The sequence below is a fragment of the Rattus norvegicus genome, chromosome 8 (genome assembly GCF_036323735.1).
Source record: "Rattus norvegicus strain BN/NHsdMcwi chromosome 8, GRCr8, whole genome shotgun sequence".
NCBI lineage: Eukaryota > Metazoa > Chordata > Mammalia > Rodentia > Muridae > Rattus > Rattus norvegicus.
Window position 1 is genome coordinate 118,900,623 of NC_086026.1, and position 15,798 is coordinate 118,916,420.

The 15,798-nt window shown below is 43.0% G+C and overlaps 1 protein-coding gene across 50 annotated transcripts in view; it reads left to right on the plus strand.

Moving 5' to 3' along the window:
• The window catches only part of Map4 (microtubule-associated protein 4), a 142,413-nt gene that overhangs the window by 100,230 nt on the left and 26,385 nt on the right, over positions 1-15,798 (plus strand). For 21 of the 50 annotated variants that reach the window (XM_006243813.5, XM_006243815.5, XM_006243814.5 and 18 more), the window contains exons 8-9: positions 341-454; positions 846-4,073. In XM_006243813.5, the coding sequence (XP_006243875.1) occupies positions 341-454; positions 846-4,073 (3,342 nt within the window). Of the gene's footprint in view, positions 1-340; positions 455-845; positions 4,074-4,288; positions 14,282-15,798 lie in introns of those variants that run through there. The other 29 variants (XM_006243821.5, XM_063265916.1, XM_006243823.5 and 26 more) reach the window with 16 other exon arrangements.

The window sequence follows — 15,798 nt, forward strand, 5'->3', positions numbered from 1 at the left end:
GTGCTCGTAAGACACCTCATTGTAAAGCCATCAGCCATTAAGCTTGACACCTAAGTTCAGTCCCCAGTACCCACACTGTGAGTGGAGAGAACCAACTGACCTCCACATGTTGACTGTGGCACACTTTCTCCTGTATACAATAAAAATAAAAATTAATTATAAAAAGGAAAAAAACAAACCAAGGAACCCTATCTACTCAGCCTTCCAACTGCCCCTCCCATTTTCTCTACCTGTATAGAAGAATTCTTCAAAACACATTCTAATTTCCAATTTATGGTAAATGAAAAATTAGCTGGAATATTATTTCTCCAAAACTTATGAATTTCACCCTTACCTTTAGAACCAGTGAAAGCTGCAGACCAAAAGTCTACTTTGCCAGTAGATGAAGGTTCTCCATTAGAGAAATTAGAGCAGAAGGAAACATCTGGCAGTCAGCCTCCTGAGCTTTGCTCAGGTAAGTCCTTGGATGTTAAAGTCAGGAGTGATGGGATGATGGTGGGGCATTATTTAGTTCTGGCTTGTGTGGTGGTCATTATTAACAGTACAGCTTTTTCTTCAGTATTTTCCATTTCTTTAGGCAGAAAGTGGGTTTCTTACATGTTTACTATTCTGTTAAAATGAAATATTTTAAAGTGAAGATTTTAAGTGTCTTAATTTTTTACAAATATATCTGGAAAAAATTTTGACCTGTGATAATGTTCTTTGATAAGGATGAGAAGAATTTGGGGAAAAGGTTTATATGAATGAATGGTGTGAATCACTTAAATGAATCACTAAACTTTCTTTATAAAGATGATAAGAAGGAAATTGCTGTTTAGAATTTTAGACAAGTTCATGTATTACAGGTTTCCCTTCCTCACAAGGTAAACACGCTTGCAGACCCAGTGACCGCAGGTCAGCCCGGTCTAAGCCTCCCAGGGTCCCTCCTGAGCTGCTGGAAGGTTCTTCTCCATGGAAGATTCTTGATCCCAGGCTGGGCCCCTGCCCATTTTCTGAGTTGGGTTGGGTCTCTGGTTCGTCTTCCTGTGGCGAGCATGGGACCCAAAGAAAAGTTACTCATGCTGAGTTCCTAGCCCAGAGAGATCCTGGCAGGGAAGCCAGGGATGTAGCGAGCATGCCGCTGGTGACGAAGAAAAAGAAGAAGAAACCAAAGGAAAGAAGACGCCCTCAGGCCCGAGCTGGAGGCCCTGGGGATGAGGATAATGTTGATGGACGGCAGGACCATCATCCTGTAGCTCATGAGCCCCAGAAGTCAGGTCCGGGCCCCAGCCAGCCTTCTACTGTGAGCACAGAATATGGATGTGTATCCAGAGAAATCTTGAAGCAGGACTGTGCTGAGAGTCCTAGGGTTACTTCATGTCCAGAGCAGCCTCCAGAAGTCATGGTAAAAGCTCAGCTCAAGCCGAGAGTAGAAGATGACCACAGAGATAAAAGCCCACTGTCAGAGAACCAAGATAACTTGTTGCAGCAAGAGGAAGAGAGATCCCCAGCTGTATTACACCCGAAGCCTTTAGTGGATACAGGCAGGGCAGTGAGTCCATCTAGTGTGAAAGGAGCCCCAGTTGACAGCTCTGCACACGAAGTGTCGACTCTGCGAGGGGGGTGTTCCCCTTTATTGGGTCAAGAGATTATGAATAGAGTTCCAAAACCTACAACAGAGAAAGTTCAGTCAAGTCTGACCCTCCCTTCAGTAGCAAACCATCCATTAGAAGATGGTCTGAAAGAAGAGCGTGCTGGAAGTAGAGCTACTGCTCTGCAAGTGTGTCCTAATGCAGCGGGGGACTTTAGAGGGCGAAGACTAGACACATGCCCCGAGCCAAAACAAGGAACCAGCCTGCTTGCTTCTAAGGAGCCGAAAGAACAAGAATTAATTCAGGCTCCTGGGTCACAGTGTGAGTCATTTAAGAAAATGACAGGTGATGGCAAAAGCAGGAAGGGAAGGGGTCCTGGGAAAGTCAGAGCAGGCTCAGGGAAGTCAGGAGGGAAATCTGAGGTGCCATTCCTTCTGGACAGCAACAAGGAGGGGAGAGCCGTACCTTTGCCAAGTGAGCCAGTTTCTGAAACTGGAGTAGTGAGTATAAAGGATCCTAGAAGAGGGCTATGCTTGGAGTCTTCAAAGCAACCAGGGGCCATTACAGATCTCAGTGAGGCAGTGCTAAGGGTGGCTAAAGAGGTGGCTGATGGTGGTGTGGGAGGCACCATGCAGCCATTAATTCCTTTGGAAAGTGGGTCAAGTTTGTCTCAGACTTTGGATGGTAGAACAGAAAGAAGAGCTGAGGTTAAGAATGTGGACGTCAGTAACCAGAGCAAGGAAGGGAAGTGTACTTGGATGAATCACGAGTCAACTTCCTGGATTACTGAAAAGACTAAAAAGAGAGGTAATGAAGGCAGAAACAAAAGGTTTAAAAATAATTACCCCGTACAGCCCAGCAGAATGGAGGGCAGAGAGGAAATCGTCAGCCCACCTTGTATAGAAAAGCAGAGCAATGATGGTAATGTTGCCCATAAAAACAGTGTACTAGGGCAGATTTCCCCTAAAATACACACTCCTTTGTTCTCACACACGTCATCTACAGCCACAGAGGAAGTCGCTGACACCAAGAGTAAGAAGGTGGAGTCTAATTCTGTTACACTTGGGAATCCTGCAGGGAATGAAACAAACTCAGTCCAAAATTCTTCTGTTACTACTGAACCGGCTGCCAAGGTGACAGATGTGAGTCCCCAAGACCCAATCCAAGGGGCAGGGTTTGTTCCCTTAGTAAAATCTGAGGAAAACACAGGACAGACTGCAGTGGTTGGGAAACCTAATAAAAGGAGTAATGATGGGAAATACAAAAAGGTTAAAAATAGTTTTCCTGAGAAGCATATTTTGGAGATTAATACAGAGACAACAAATCCCATGAAAACTACAGGAGACTGCAGAATTGAAGGAATGGGATATATGGATGAAAATAGAAATATTACATTTACCTCTGGGAGAGCGCCTTCGGGGCTGATGAGTAAATCAGCTCCCCTAGAGGCTATAGAATCGGCAGGCTGTGAAATGCTGCCCTGTCCTACTCCTCAAGTAGGAAAGGAAGATAATTCCTTCCCAGACAGTTCCAGAAAAAGTGAGCAAGATAATAATTTCAAATTATTTGCACAAGATATGTGTAGCAAAGATGGAGTCCCGGGTCAAGAAAACCCCAAGGCTCCCCCTGCTGCTGTGCCCTCCACCACTAGTACAGAAGGAGTTGCTGGGACTTGCACAGAAGCCCAAAAGAAGTTTAGCAGTCTTGGAGATCACTCTCTTAAGAATAAAGGTGGGCTTGCTGATTACAGTGCAAATGGAGAAGGGCTAACCCCTAAAAGTCATGCAGTAGGGGAACCTGAGTCAGAGCAGCATGGGTCCTCTGAGCATCCAGCACAGCATGCCACAGAGCCAGCTAAGGGATACTTGCTTCCTGGTGTGCTCACAGAAAGCCAGAGCCTTCCAGAAGAGGTCAGAGTCCTAGACTCATATGCAGATAGTGGTGATTTGCCAGTGTCTCTGATGAAGGAAGAGAAGAGAACGGAGAAAGACTCTGCCCCAGTTAGAAACCCTGACCCTCTTAGACAGAAAGCACAGAAATTCAGTTTGTGTGACAACCAAAATAAGAAAGAGAGAGATTCTAAGGGCCCAGAGAGTTTGGATAAGAAGGTAGATATAACTCTTTTGCCTCCAGAAAATGAGAAGGCTAAATTAAAAGAAACTAATCTGTCATGTGAAGTCACAAAATTGGAATGCATTTCCATGTTAACAACAGCACTTCAGTCTGATTTCTCGTGTGACAGTGTTGAGGGGGAAAGTAACGTAGTGGTGACTGCTTACAAGGATCCTCAAGTCCCAGAGTTCAAAGGTAACGAGGTCGAAGCTCCTCAGAAGATAACAGGGAAGTCAGAACTGAAGGTGCTGGATGAAAGGAAGAAGGAAGATAAAAGCAAAATGGCAGTGAAAGGCTACATGAGACCCACCAAGTCTCGGGGACCTACTCCACATCAGCCCAAGTCTGCAAGTCAGGAAAGAGAGAGAGCCAAGCTGCTCAAGGCCAGTGGTATGACCCTGCCTTGGGGAAGTGTGTTTTCATGTGGCTTTTGAGTCAGCATTAAAAAAGCAAACAGCTTGTGCCTTGGTTCCATTTAGACTCTAATCATCCTTTGATCATTAGTCTGTTGGCATGACAATCTGTGACTGCTACTTAATGTATTTTTTTTTTTCAGCCAAGGCATGCATGCCCTGTGTTCAGCTTGAGGAGATTGATGATTTGGTTGCATGCTGTTTTAATGCATCTTAATTTAATGAGTCTTGAGTTTTATTGGAAGTTGTGGTGATGAGGGGAATACATTGCAGTCCTCTTATTTTTATATTGAACCTCCTATGTGTAAAGTTTAGGGAAAGTATCAGCCAGTATTTGTTGTAAATACTTGCAACAGAGAAAATATAGATGGGCTGAGTATATGAAACTTGGCTTTATTTTTTGTTTATTTATAGTATATTAATAGCTTGAGCTAGTGGGAGTAGATATCCAAATTGCTTTCAGATCAAATGAAAATGGTATGGCTGCATCTTATCATCCCCAGTGGTAGCATTGGAAGGTATAGACTTCATGTTTCTAGCAGTTGGGAAGTGATCTCTAAAGGTGTACCAGGTAGGCTAGGCTGGTTTTTCAGTTTTGCTGCTTACAGCCATTATTAGTAGTTGTATATGGATTAGAGTTTGGGGCATAGCTTGTGTTCATTAAACAGTTCATACTTTGCTTATGATTCCTCATTTTGCCCTTTGGGACTTTTAATAGTTCTCATAGTTGAACTGAGTTTTAAGGTAAATTTCTCTTAAGGTTGAGCAATGAACCGTGTGTGTTTGTCCTCCCTCCTTTCGGTACACATTTAGTCATATCCTCTCTGAACCAAACTTTGAGGAGATTTCATTGCGTTTGAAGATTTTTGCAGCCAACAGGTGGTTCTTTCTTAAAAAGTTTGCATGATCCAGCTACTAACTTGAGAAATTTAAACACAACAAAAACACCGATTGTTTTGGGCCAAGCAGCCCATCAGATGTGGCTTCATCGTGCTGTGGTGGTCTGCATGGTGTGGCCTTGTCCTCATGGGGAAAGCTGGTGCTGTGCATGAGTGAGCACCCAGGTTGCAATACTTGTGGTGTGAGGAAAGTCGATGCAGATGCAATTTTCATCTTTCTGCTTTTTTCCTTCTCAGCTCCTCTATAAACAGTGCAGAAAATTAAATAGAATAGTGTGTAGAAAGTATTCCAGAATTCTACCGTATTCTTTTGTTTTAGTTCTGCCATATTAGTTCTGTCAGTGATTAAAGGTAACAGGTAAATTGCTAAGACCCTTATCAGGATTTGCAATCAAATGATCAGTATTTGCAAGGAATTTTAGAAAGTGGGTTTTTTCTTAAAACCTGCAGAGCTCTCTGGACCCTGCCAGATGAGCCCTAGTTCAGTGTGTGTGTGTGTGTGTGTGTGTGTGTGTGTGTGTGTGTGTGTGTGTGTGTGTGTGTGTGTTAAGGAGTCTCCTTGCAGAGGACATGTGATACCTGACAGGAGGGGAGTGTAATGAGGACTGAGTAAAACTCCTTGCTGCTTCTGTACATTCTAACAGTTAACCCCTCCAAGATCAGTAGATACTTTTTGAATAGTTTTAGACAGGGGTGGGCTTCTACTTCACTCCTATAATGCCAGCATTCGGGAGATGAAGTGTAGGATCAGGAAGGAGTTCAAGGCCAGAAGGCCAGTCTGGGATGCATGAGACCCTTCTTACCCCATCCCCACGCTCCAAAAAAAAAGTCATGAAAATGTTTTAATTTTTTTTTAGTTTTATTATTTTACATTTATTATATGTTATATGTATAACAGTATTATACATGTCCTTCCAAAGAAGTTATGGTTAGGAATAATGACATTCATTTCCTGATGCTGTATGAGACATGACATGCTTACAGATACAAACCTTTCTTTTAAAAACTTACCAGTTTTTAAATGAGCTTTTCAGCTCAGTGTATAAACATGTAGTTATATTCATGTTTTAGGCAGGTCTTACTACAGCAGTCCAAGGGTGGGGTAGGCGATGTCTCTGCATATATCAGTCAGGGAAACCAACTTTGAAGAGGTAAGAGTGAAAACTTGGTGCAGTTTGAAAATGATTCATTTTCTTGGCATAATATAATCCCTGTGTACACGGTAGCATAATTACATAAAAACTCAACTCAAGATGTATATCACTTCTTCTCTGAACATGGATTTTAGAGATAGGCTGCTTGTATTTTAGCTTAAGAGCATAAGGCCTGTTTCACACATACAGATAACATGAAGGTCATTTGGTCTATTAGACTGCTGTGGTCTTGATTGGGGAAGCTTGGGGGAGCCTCTGGCTATACAGGTAATGGAAGGATCATTTAGATGACTAGCCACCTCTGTTCTGGTGTGAAAACTTGATAAAACCTAGTCTAACAGGTAATGCAGATCACCAGGCTGTGAATCACCTCCAGTTCCCCACTTTCTGGATGGAAAAACAAGTTATATGTCCTACTCTTTGAAAGGACAGTCCTGTATTTTTTTTTTTTTTTTTTTTTTTTTTTTTTTTTTTTTTTTTTTTTTTTGGAGCTGGGGACCGAACCCAGGGCCTTGCGCTTCCTAGGTAAGCGCTCTACCACTGAGCTAAATCCCCAGCCCCAGTCCTGTATTTTTAACATTCCTGGTTTCTCTGGTGTTCTTTGGATATAAGGATTCTGCTTCCAACACTGGGAGGCCTGAAACTCTGAGTGAGTAGACAACCTCTGTCTCTACAATACTGGGGTTTCAGGCATTTTCCCCATGTCATATATGCCCTGATGTTTTGTCTGTGACTGGTAGATTTGGCCTTAGTAAATTTTATCTTTACTGTTTTCTTTGAGTCAGTTATTGGGGATTTTTACTGATCCTCACCTGTCTTGCAAGTCTCTGTTTGTCAAATGGATTTCAGTCTTATAATGCTGGCTGATATGAGAGCTCAGTAGGTTCTTGCTGCTAAGCAGATGACCTGAAATTTGATTGTCATGGCAGTGGACTTAGAGGAGAGAATTGACTCCTCCTGAAGGTTGTTCTATCCTCCACATCTGGTTACCCATAGATAGAAGACATATGTGTCTCTCTCTGCTTCATCCCCCCCACACCCTAACGTATATACAAAGATACTCTGTCTTTTACAGGAAACTCTCAAGATTATACATAGGTATGGAAGAGCTAAATTCTGAAACTGTTGTTTTAGATTTTTTATGTATGAGTACACTGTAGCTGTCCTCAGACACACCAGAAGAGGGCATCATATCCCATTACAGATGATTGTGAGCCACCTTGTGGTTGCTGGGGATTGAACTCAGAACCTCTGGAAGAGCAGCCAGCTCCTGACCCCTGAGCCATCTCTCCAGCCCCCAAGTCTTTTTTAAAGTCAGAAGTGTTATTTGGGTTTTTGTTGTTAATTGTTGTTTAGGGAGAATTTCATATAACCTGTAGATATTTCCTAATAAAAAGATAGATAACAATTAGTATGTGTATTTGTTGTTTTTGCTGGCTTGTTTTGAGTCTCTGTATAACCCTGGCTTACCTGAAACTTGCCCCGTTGCATTCTGGCATTAAAAGAATATGCAACCATGCGTAGCATATTTTTAGTTTAGTTTAGCACTAAATTCTAAGCCTTTGATTCTGTGGCATTTTCAACACTTAGTTTACGTTTGATTTACTGCTGTATTCTTAGTATTTAGTGTAGAGTTTTACATATTTTTGAAATTGAGAATGAATTACTTTTCAGTTAACCTTAGCCTCTTTGGAAATGAAGAATTAAAATATTTTTTCAGTATACTTTTTTTTCTCTCTTTTGACACTTTCATGCCACTTTCAAGTTGAGAAAAACTTTAGCAGGTTTTTTTTTTTTTAAAGAGATTTATTTATTTACTTTATATGAGTACACTGTTGCTCTCTTAACACACACCAGAAATGGGCATCGAATCCCACTACAGATGGCTGTGACCCACCATGTGGTTGCTGGGAATTGAACTCAGGACCTCTGGAAGAAAAGTCGCTGCTCTTAACCCAGCAGGTTTCTTTACATATGATGCATATTGTTCTAGGCAGAAAGGCTGAAGAAAAAAATTTATGGAGGCACATGAGGAAGCCTATTCCTTACTTGTCAAAAAAAGAAGGTCTTTTGTGTGGCACCTTTCTATTTTTGTAAAAGGAAGCACAAGTTTGGTAGGGTGTTTCATGTGGTTATAGCGTATACTTCCTGTTAGCTATTATTTCCCTGGAATTCAGGTAGAGCTGAGTGACAATATCTGTAGGACCTGGGACAGTTGAGGACCCTTGCTTTGCCACACTGAAGCCTGTTCTCTCTCCTTCCTGTCTGGCTTCATCTCTTTCATTCATTTGCTAGAGCTCATCAACTGTTTGCCAGCAGCTGGGAATGTCAGTTTATGGTAAGAAAATGTCTTGGTGTGAAACTTGAAGTAATTTATAAACCCAGAAATCCTAACAGTTGCAAAGCCCTTGTACATAAATAAAATATGCTCAGTATATAAAAAAAGCATTTGTAATCTTAGGAGAGGAGTTGCTACTATCTCACAACCTGAGAAGCACCCACTTGATAATCCTCTGAGTCTCCCTGGCCTTTGCTGAACCTTTCCGCTGCCTGGGGTTTTGGCTTCCTCCATAGTGACTTCTTGCAGCCTCAGTTGGCCTTAACCTTCCGGCCTCTACCTCTCAAGTACCAGAGACTTTTGTGCTACTCTGCTCAGCTTGACTTCCCCTCTCCCCAAAGCATATTAGTGGAATTTACAACTATCATTTATCAAAATTTGTTTGCCCTGGTACTGTTCTTTTTAATTCTCAATTAACCCACAAGTTATCCTACTTGGATGATACTGCCATCACCTTGGTTGAAAGAGGGCATCTAAATATGTCTGTGAATGTTGGTTATCCTGCATTGACTGGTGGGTGGACAGATGTGAGGTGGGGTTAGCCAGAGCCTGGCATGTAAGTACTCCAAATCAAGTTTCATATTTGTGTATATCCTTACAAAGGATACTAATATTTTCCCCCTGCCATGTTGGAGCTAGAAACCTAGGCTTCACATAATCCACACTCCATCATGGAGCTACCTTGCTTACGGAGGTTCTTCACACTCTCACCATAACTTTTATTCTCTGACCGACAGAGCATTAGGTGATTCAAGAAACATGGTAAAGATAAACTTCTGAATGCGAAAATGTGAAAGAAAATGGGACTTTCCTGTTTTTCCCTGTGACATGTCTCATCTGTAGGCAAATTCCAAATGTTACTTTTTGAGCTCTTTAGCAGTGGTATCATTTGTATAAGTTTGCACGCAAATTAACTCTGCCTGCTGCTTTGCAAATAGCGGACATAAGTATGAGCTATGTGCTATGGAGATGAAGCAAAAGGGGCTGAGTCTCCATAGAAGACCAAGAAGAGTTCTGGGTCTGAATGGGCCAGGAAGTGTTGCCAAGATGTTCCTAAGCAAAGCATTGGAGGGCCTGTGAGATGGCATAGTGGCAGGCAGTTGCATGGGTGTTTGAGGAGATGGCAGATGTTATGATGTCATTGGCAGATAATTCATTGGGGAACCAGTGAAATCTCTGATGCCTTTTGGGTTTAGATTGGGAAAGAAGATAAACTGAAAAAGACTCTAGGGAGTCCTGTGTTCCTCCATGGGCAGAGGATCTGGAAACATTTGGTGGACAGGGTTTGTTTCTGTTGGGTCATTTCCTTTCTATTTGGTTGGAATGCAAGGAAAAGTCAGAACTTTACTTAAAAAAAGAACATTATGATTGTTGGTAGTTTTTATGTCCTGCATTTTAATGCTTTGAGCTTACATGACTCAGATTACTAACTTCAGTCTTTTCATTCTGTCTGTTCACTTCCCAACCTTTGAATGTTAATCAGTGAGAGTCATGATGTTCTTGAGTTGAACATGTACTAAGATATGGTCCAAAAATTCAGTAAAATATGGTTTTTATTTGGTTTTGGATATAGATTTGTGTAACTATTAATATATCCAAATAAGAAAACAGAATATAACTCCTGAACCCACAGCTAATATTAGTAAGGAGTACCATGGGTCATGGTAATTAGTATTACTGACTTTCATTGTGATGATAATTTATTAGGATGGTTTCCTGGAGACAGGAACGGAACAGTTGGTCAATCTGGAATATAGTGTTGCCTTGGTAACTAATGAGAATTCAGAGAAACCAACCATGGAGCATAAAAATCACAAGGCTCTGAACAGGTTAAATACCAACCCCAGGGGCTGGGGATTTGGCTCAGTAGCAGAGCGCTTGCCTAGGAAGCGCAAGGCCCTGGGTTCGGTCCCCAGCTCCGAAAAAAAGAACCAAAAATAAATAAATAAATAAAAATACCAACCCCAGGCACAGCAAACTAGAAACATCTGGCAGTGCATCTGGAACCTTGCATGACATAAGAGATTACCTTGTGGGGTTGGGGATTTAGCTCAGTGGTAAGCGCAAGGCCCTGAGTTTGGTTCCCCAGCTCCGAAAAAAAAAAAAAAAAAAAAGAGATTACCTTGTGACCAGACACAGGAATCCATGCACTCTTATCAGACTTAACCTGAATAAAATAGAACCTCCAATCATAGGACCAAAGGGCATTCCACATTGCTTGTTCTTGGACCTAGGACTGGGGCTCAGTAATACAGCCCTGGGTTTGAGGCCCCACATTCAGATCTCATTGTTGAAAAAAGAATAAAAAAGTTAGTTCTTGGAAGTTATTGAAGGCTGCTAAAATGATAGGAAGGAATCAGATCAAAGATACATAAACATTGCTGAAGGAAATCTGTCCTTCCACTAACATCATTTGTTGTTGTTTTGAGACAGGGTCTTACTACATAGCCCTGGCTGTCCCAGAACGCACTGTATATATGTGGGCCCAGGCTGTCCTTGACTCCGAGACTGCTTGCTTCTGCCTCTGTGGTAGCTCTTTTTAATAAGGAACTATTTTGTTGTTGATCTATTTCTGTGCTGGTCACCCATGGCAGGTACGGGCAAGCCTCTTCTTTCCTTCCAGAGCTAGCTGGAGAGTCATTTAAATAAAAGATCACCATGTGATTTACACATCTGGAAAGAGCTCTGTGAAACTCCAATGGACTAGTATGTTTGGGTTCATCCTATGCTTATTTATTCCCTGTCACAAATAAATATGACACTTTTTTTTTTTTTTTTTTTGCTAATTGAGGAGACATTGCGCATGAGAGTGAGTAAGGATAACCCCAGCACTTGGAAGGCTGGAAGCAGGAAGACACTTAGTTACAGGCCAATACAGGCTGCACAGTAATACCGTTTCAAAAGTAAATGAATCGGTCAGGTACAGTGCCACACACTCTTAATTCTAACTTAGGAAGCAGAGGTAAGGTAATAATTTCTAGGCCAGCCTGATCTATACAGTACTGTAGATCAGGCAGGGCTATGTAGTAGTAGGCCTTGTCTAACGGGGTAGAGTGGGGGTGGGCGGTGCAGTAAATACACAGATTTGAAGAGGAAGAATTAGGGAAATAGTTCACTCAGTGTTTGCCTTGTATGCCTGAAGGCCTAGATTTGATCTCCAGAAGCCATGCCCACATGGTTGTACTAGCACCCAGCTCCTGGCAGAACCAAGAAAGCAGAAAGGAGTAAAAGCACAAATTTGACTTACAGCTGGACATGAGTGTCTTATCATGGGGGTACATATCCAAAGCTTTGTGCACGGTATCTTTTTAAGAGAGAGGGCTTCACTATGTAGCCCAAGCTGCCTCACACTCCCACTGACCCACTTGCATCTATCTGCCCCTTCAGTACTAGAATTAAAAGTGTATAAAATGAGCCCTTCATTATGCTCCCAACACAGAAACCAAGCAGTAGAACTGATGGGTTTTTGGAAAGCATGCTGAACTCAGGTTTTGAATTTTATAAGGAAACAGTTCGGTGGACAAGATTGTTGTAAAAAAGCCCCATAACTTGGAGTTTGACCCCTGGAACCCCTGGCTGAAGGGAATCAACTCCTGAAGTTACTCTTTGACTGCACATCCTTTAAATAAATAAATAGAGAAATTGGGAAAGCTCTCCCCAGGATGGGAGTGGGACAGAGAGCCAATAAGAGAGGCGAATATTTATTTTTAGGCCACAAGTGAGAGTGGATCCCATCCATTGAGAGAATGGGATGAGTTGCTGTGACAGCAAAACCTACCTTCCTTCCAAGGGATGAATGCCTCAGTCTTCATTTAACACTAAGGTGTTGTTTTAAGTGGAAATTTGAGCAATCTTCTAGAATAATTATTCTTCAGCGGATACAGCTGAGGATTGGCAAATGAGCCTTGCTTATTTTAAAACAGTTTTTTGAGTGGGTGAGTTCAGCAGGCTAGGCATAGAATGAGATAAATGTGTGGGTATACATATATCTATATCAGTGAAAGCTGACATAATTACTGTTCTCCGTGCCTGAATTGGCACCGTACTGTATTTTAAATTATAGGGGTACACAGAATGCTAGCTAGCAGGAAAATATATATATACAGATTAATAAACAGTGGTATTTTTTCTCTTTGTTCATTCTTCCCTTTTTACACCTGGTAAATACATTTAGCACCCCACTGCTTGGAGAAAAGGGGGATTGGGAGAAATACAGAGCTTACCATGAATCCCGGGTACTTGCTGTGATGTCACTGCAAGATCCGTGTGAACGTGGGTGGTGTGAGAGCTCCAAGAGTGAGTGGGGGAGCAGTGAAAGAGACGATGTCGCTTCCAGAGAAGCAGCCAGCCTCTCTCACTGCCGCTCTTACTGCTGCGTACGACCAGCTCTCTAAAGGCAATCCTTCAGAGCGCAGAATGGACTCCCCGAAAGAAATCAGTCAGGATGGATTTGAATGGCAGAGGACAGAGGGTAAACTGAATGAAATCGGGATGAATGTCAGCATGGATGGGCAGCTGAAAGACGGGCTTGTGAAGAATTCCAGCTTCCTGGAACAGAATAAGCTCGGCTTTTTTGAGGGGAAGCTAGACAAAGAACTTAACATCGAAGAGCCTAACAAGGCATATCAAGCAACCTCCGGTCACCTTGAGAGCAGGTATGTGATTTCAGGAACCTGCCAGATCTCGGAGGGGAACTTAGTGCAGCAAAAGCCAGCTGAGTTCCACCTGGGACTCACAGAGGGGCAAGACAAAGCCGTTCCAGTTCAGGGGAAGGTGGTGGGGAAGAATGGACTAGAGATCATGAGACAGCCAGATTTCCCCTGGGCTGCAGACACTCTCATTCAACATGGTGAGGAACAAGAAACCAGTGCTTGGAACCCCAACTTTTACTCAGTGACTCAGAGCCCTCAGGTCTCAATGGCTGCAACTCCAGGAACAGAGAAGAATGGCCTCGTCTCTAGCTGCTCAGTGATTGGGATGACGAATGATAACGCTGGACAGCTTAATAATAAGTCCCCATTACTGGTGGCCATCACCCACCCAGACACAACTAGTGAGCATTTGCCCACCACCAGTCCACCAATCACTACGGTGGAACTCACTCAGGAAAATTTGAATACAGGCTTTCAAAGCCCAGGCCAGGACAAGGAGTTGGAAAAATTAAGTTCTATTGAGGAGGGGCCTTTGTTTGACCAAGTCCCCCAGCAGAAAAAGGCAATCCGAAGAGCCCTATCTGAGTGTTACCACCTCTCAGTGCCCCCAGCTGTGAATCTTGCTGATAAGTACCCTGAGCTGCCTGCCCGAGAGGAGCTTTCTTCTGGCCTGCTGCCCCCCACCAGTAGCCCAATGCCAAGCCCTATGCCCAGGAAGCTGGGAGTGCCTGCCATGAGGCGCTCCATGACAGTGGCTGAGGAGCAGCCAGCCGGCTGCGGATTGAGTGCTGGGGAGCTGCCTGGCCTGTCTGCTTCTGAGGTACCTACTCCTGTAACCTTCGAGGAACCAGTGGCCAAGGAGAGAGAAGAACTGATCCACTTCAGCAATGACAGCAGCAGCTCTGGGAAGAAGGAACTGGGCATTGTCGGGCTGTATCTCCACAGTAAGCTGGAACAGATTCCCGAAGGAAGCAGCAAGGGAAAAGGGCAGGAAGATACTAGTGAGACAAGAGTTGATTCATGTCCCTTCATCTGCCAGGGAGGCGAGAAACAGCTGATGGCACTGGCAGGAAAGGAAGAAATTGAGGTCACTGCAACCCAGAGCACTCCATCGTTGCTGTGCGAAGAGACCCCACGTGATGGTATGTTTCTAAATTTTGCCTCCCCTGGGAACCGGCAGACGGTGAGGAAGAAGCCAAAGTGATAGATTACCGACAGCATCAGCAGCTTGTTACTCCTGGAGTCTGGGACTGCCTGGGGGGAGGCTTAAGTCCCTTGTTGGAAGCCTTCTGGGAGTGAGGCAGGAGAACAAAGTGAATCTGGTTGGGTCAAGCTGAATGCTTCACTGTGGATGCTCGCTAGGTTGGTGATGGGTGGGGGCAGAAGTGGTGGACATTAAAAACTAGAGCTACTTAACCTCATGCCACCCTCCCTATCCCATCCCCCATCCCTCCACCCCTCTGATCCCATTGGTTTGAGCCAAATGATTCTTCGAGCTCTGACCATCCATCCCAGTGCTGCTGACTGATTCACTTGCCTGTAAAATGACTCACTTTGTTTAGAGTTGTGGTGGCTTATCAGTACTAACTGCTAAGTCGCACTTTGTTAGAAGCTGTTTTCCTTTCTGCTTTGAGAAGGATTTACTTTTGTTGAAGTTGAAAGAAAGCCTTTTATACCTGGCTGTTTAATATTCTCCCCATGTACTTCGTGTTTGACCCTGTCTGCTTCTAGTTTTCTTGTATGTGTTTTGAGGATTTGTGGGGAGGAGGAAGAAAAAAAAAAGAAATTAGGGAAAAGTGAGACTTGGACCCATGAGTGGGCCAGTGCTGCCTGTTTTCCTGTGACTGCCTTCTGTGCTTTATTCATTGCCTTTTCTTTCTTTCCCCATCCCCACCCCCACTGCTGCCATTGTTGTTGATCTAAAAAAGCTGTTTTTTTTCTCTGTTTCCACAAAGGTCCATGATTCACACAATGGTGTTTGTTAACACAGATTTAAAACACACATTTTATTATTGTTTGTGGGTTTTTTTTTTTTTTTTAATTTGGTTCTGGTTTTTTAAGTAGTTGCTTTTCCTAGGAGACATTCTCAGTATTCTCTTGAGTACATTTTTATGAAATGTTATTTTAAATTTATAATTGGGATGGGCATGTACATGGTTTGTATGCAGAATCCAGTCATTGCTTCAGTCATTGCATGAGTTCTGGGATTGGCCTCTTGGTTTGTCAGGCTTGTAGCACGAAGTTTTACCTGAGCAGCCATCAGGGGTACTAGCAGGCTTTTTGTTTTTATTTTAAATGGACTAGGCAAAAAAGTTTAGGTTTCTTCTGTAGTCTTTTAGGATGCAAAATTATAGGAATCCAGGTGCCCTGAACCCTTACAAACCTGTAGAAGGACGTTGAAAGTCCCCATGGATAGGACCCTTTGATCTTTCTGTCCACCCCCAGAAACCCATGGAGAGTTTGTGCATTGAGCCCTCTGGGCAGTAGTGAGTAAAGATTTGATTTTTTTTTTCCTTTCAATTGTTTCCTTCCTCTTTTCTTCCCCTCTCCCTTCATTTCTATTGGGGTGGAGGGGGGTGGTCTGAGGGGAATGACTAAGGACTAAGTCACAGCTCTTATAGGCTAGACATGTCTTGGCAAATTGCCAAAACTCTCATTG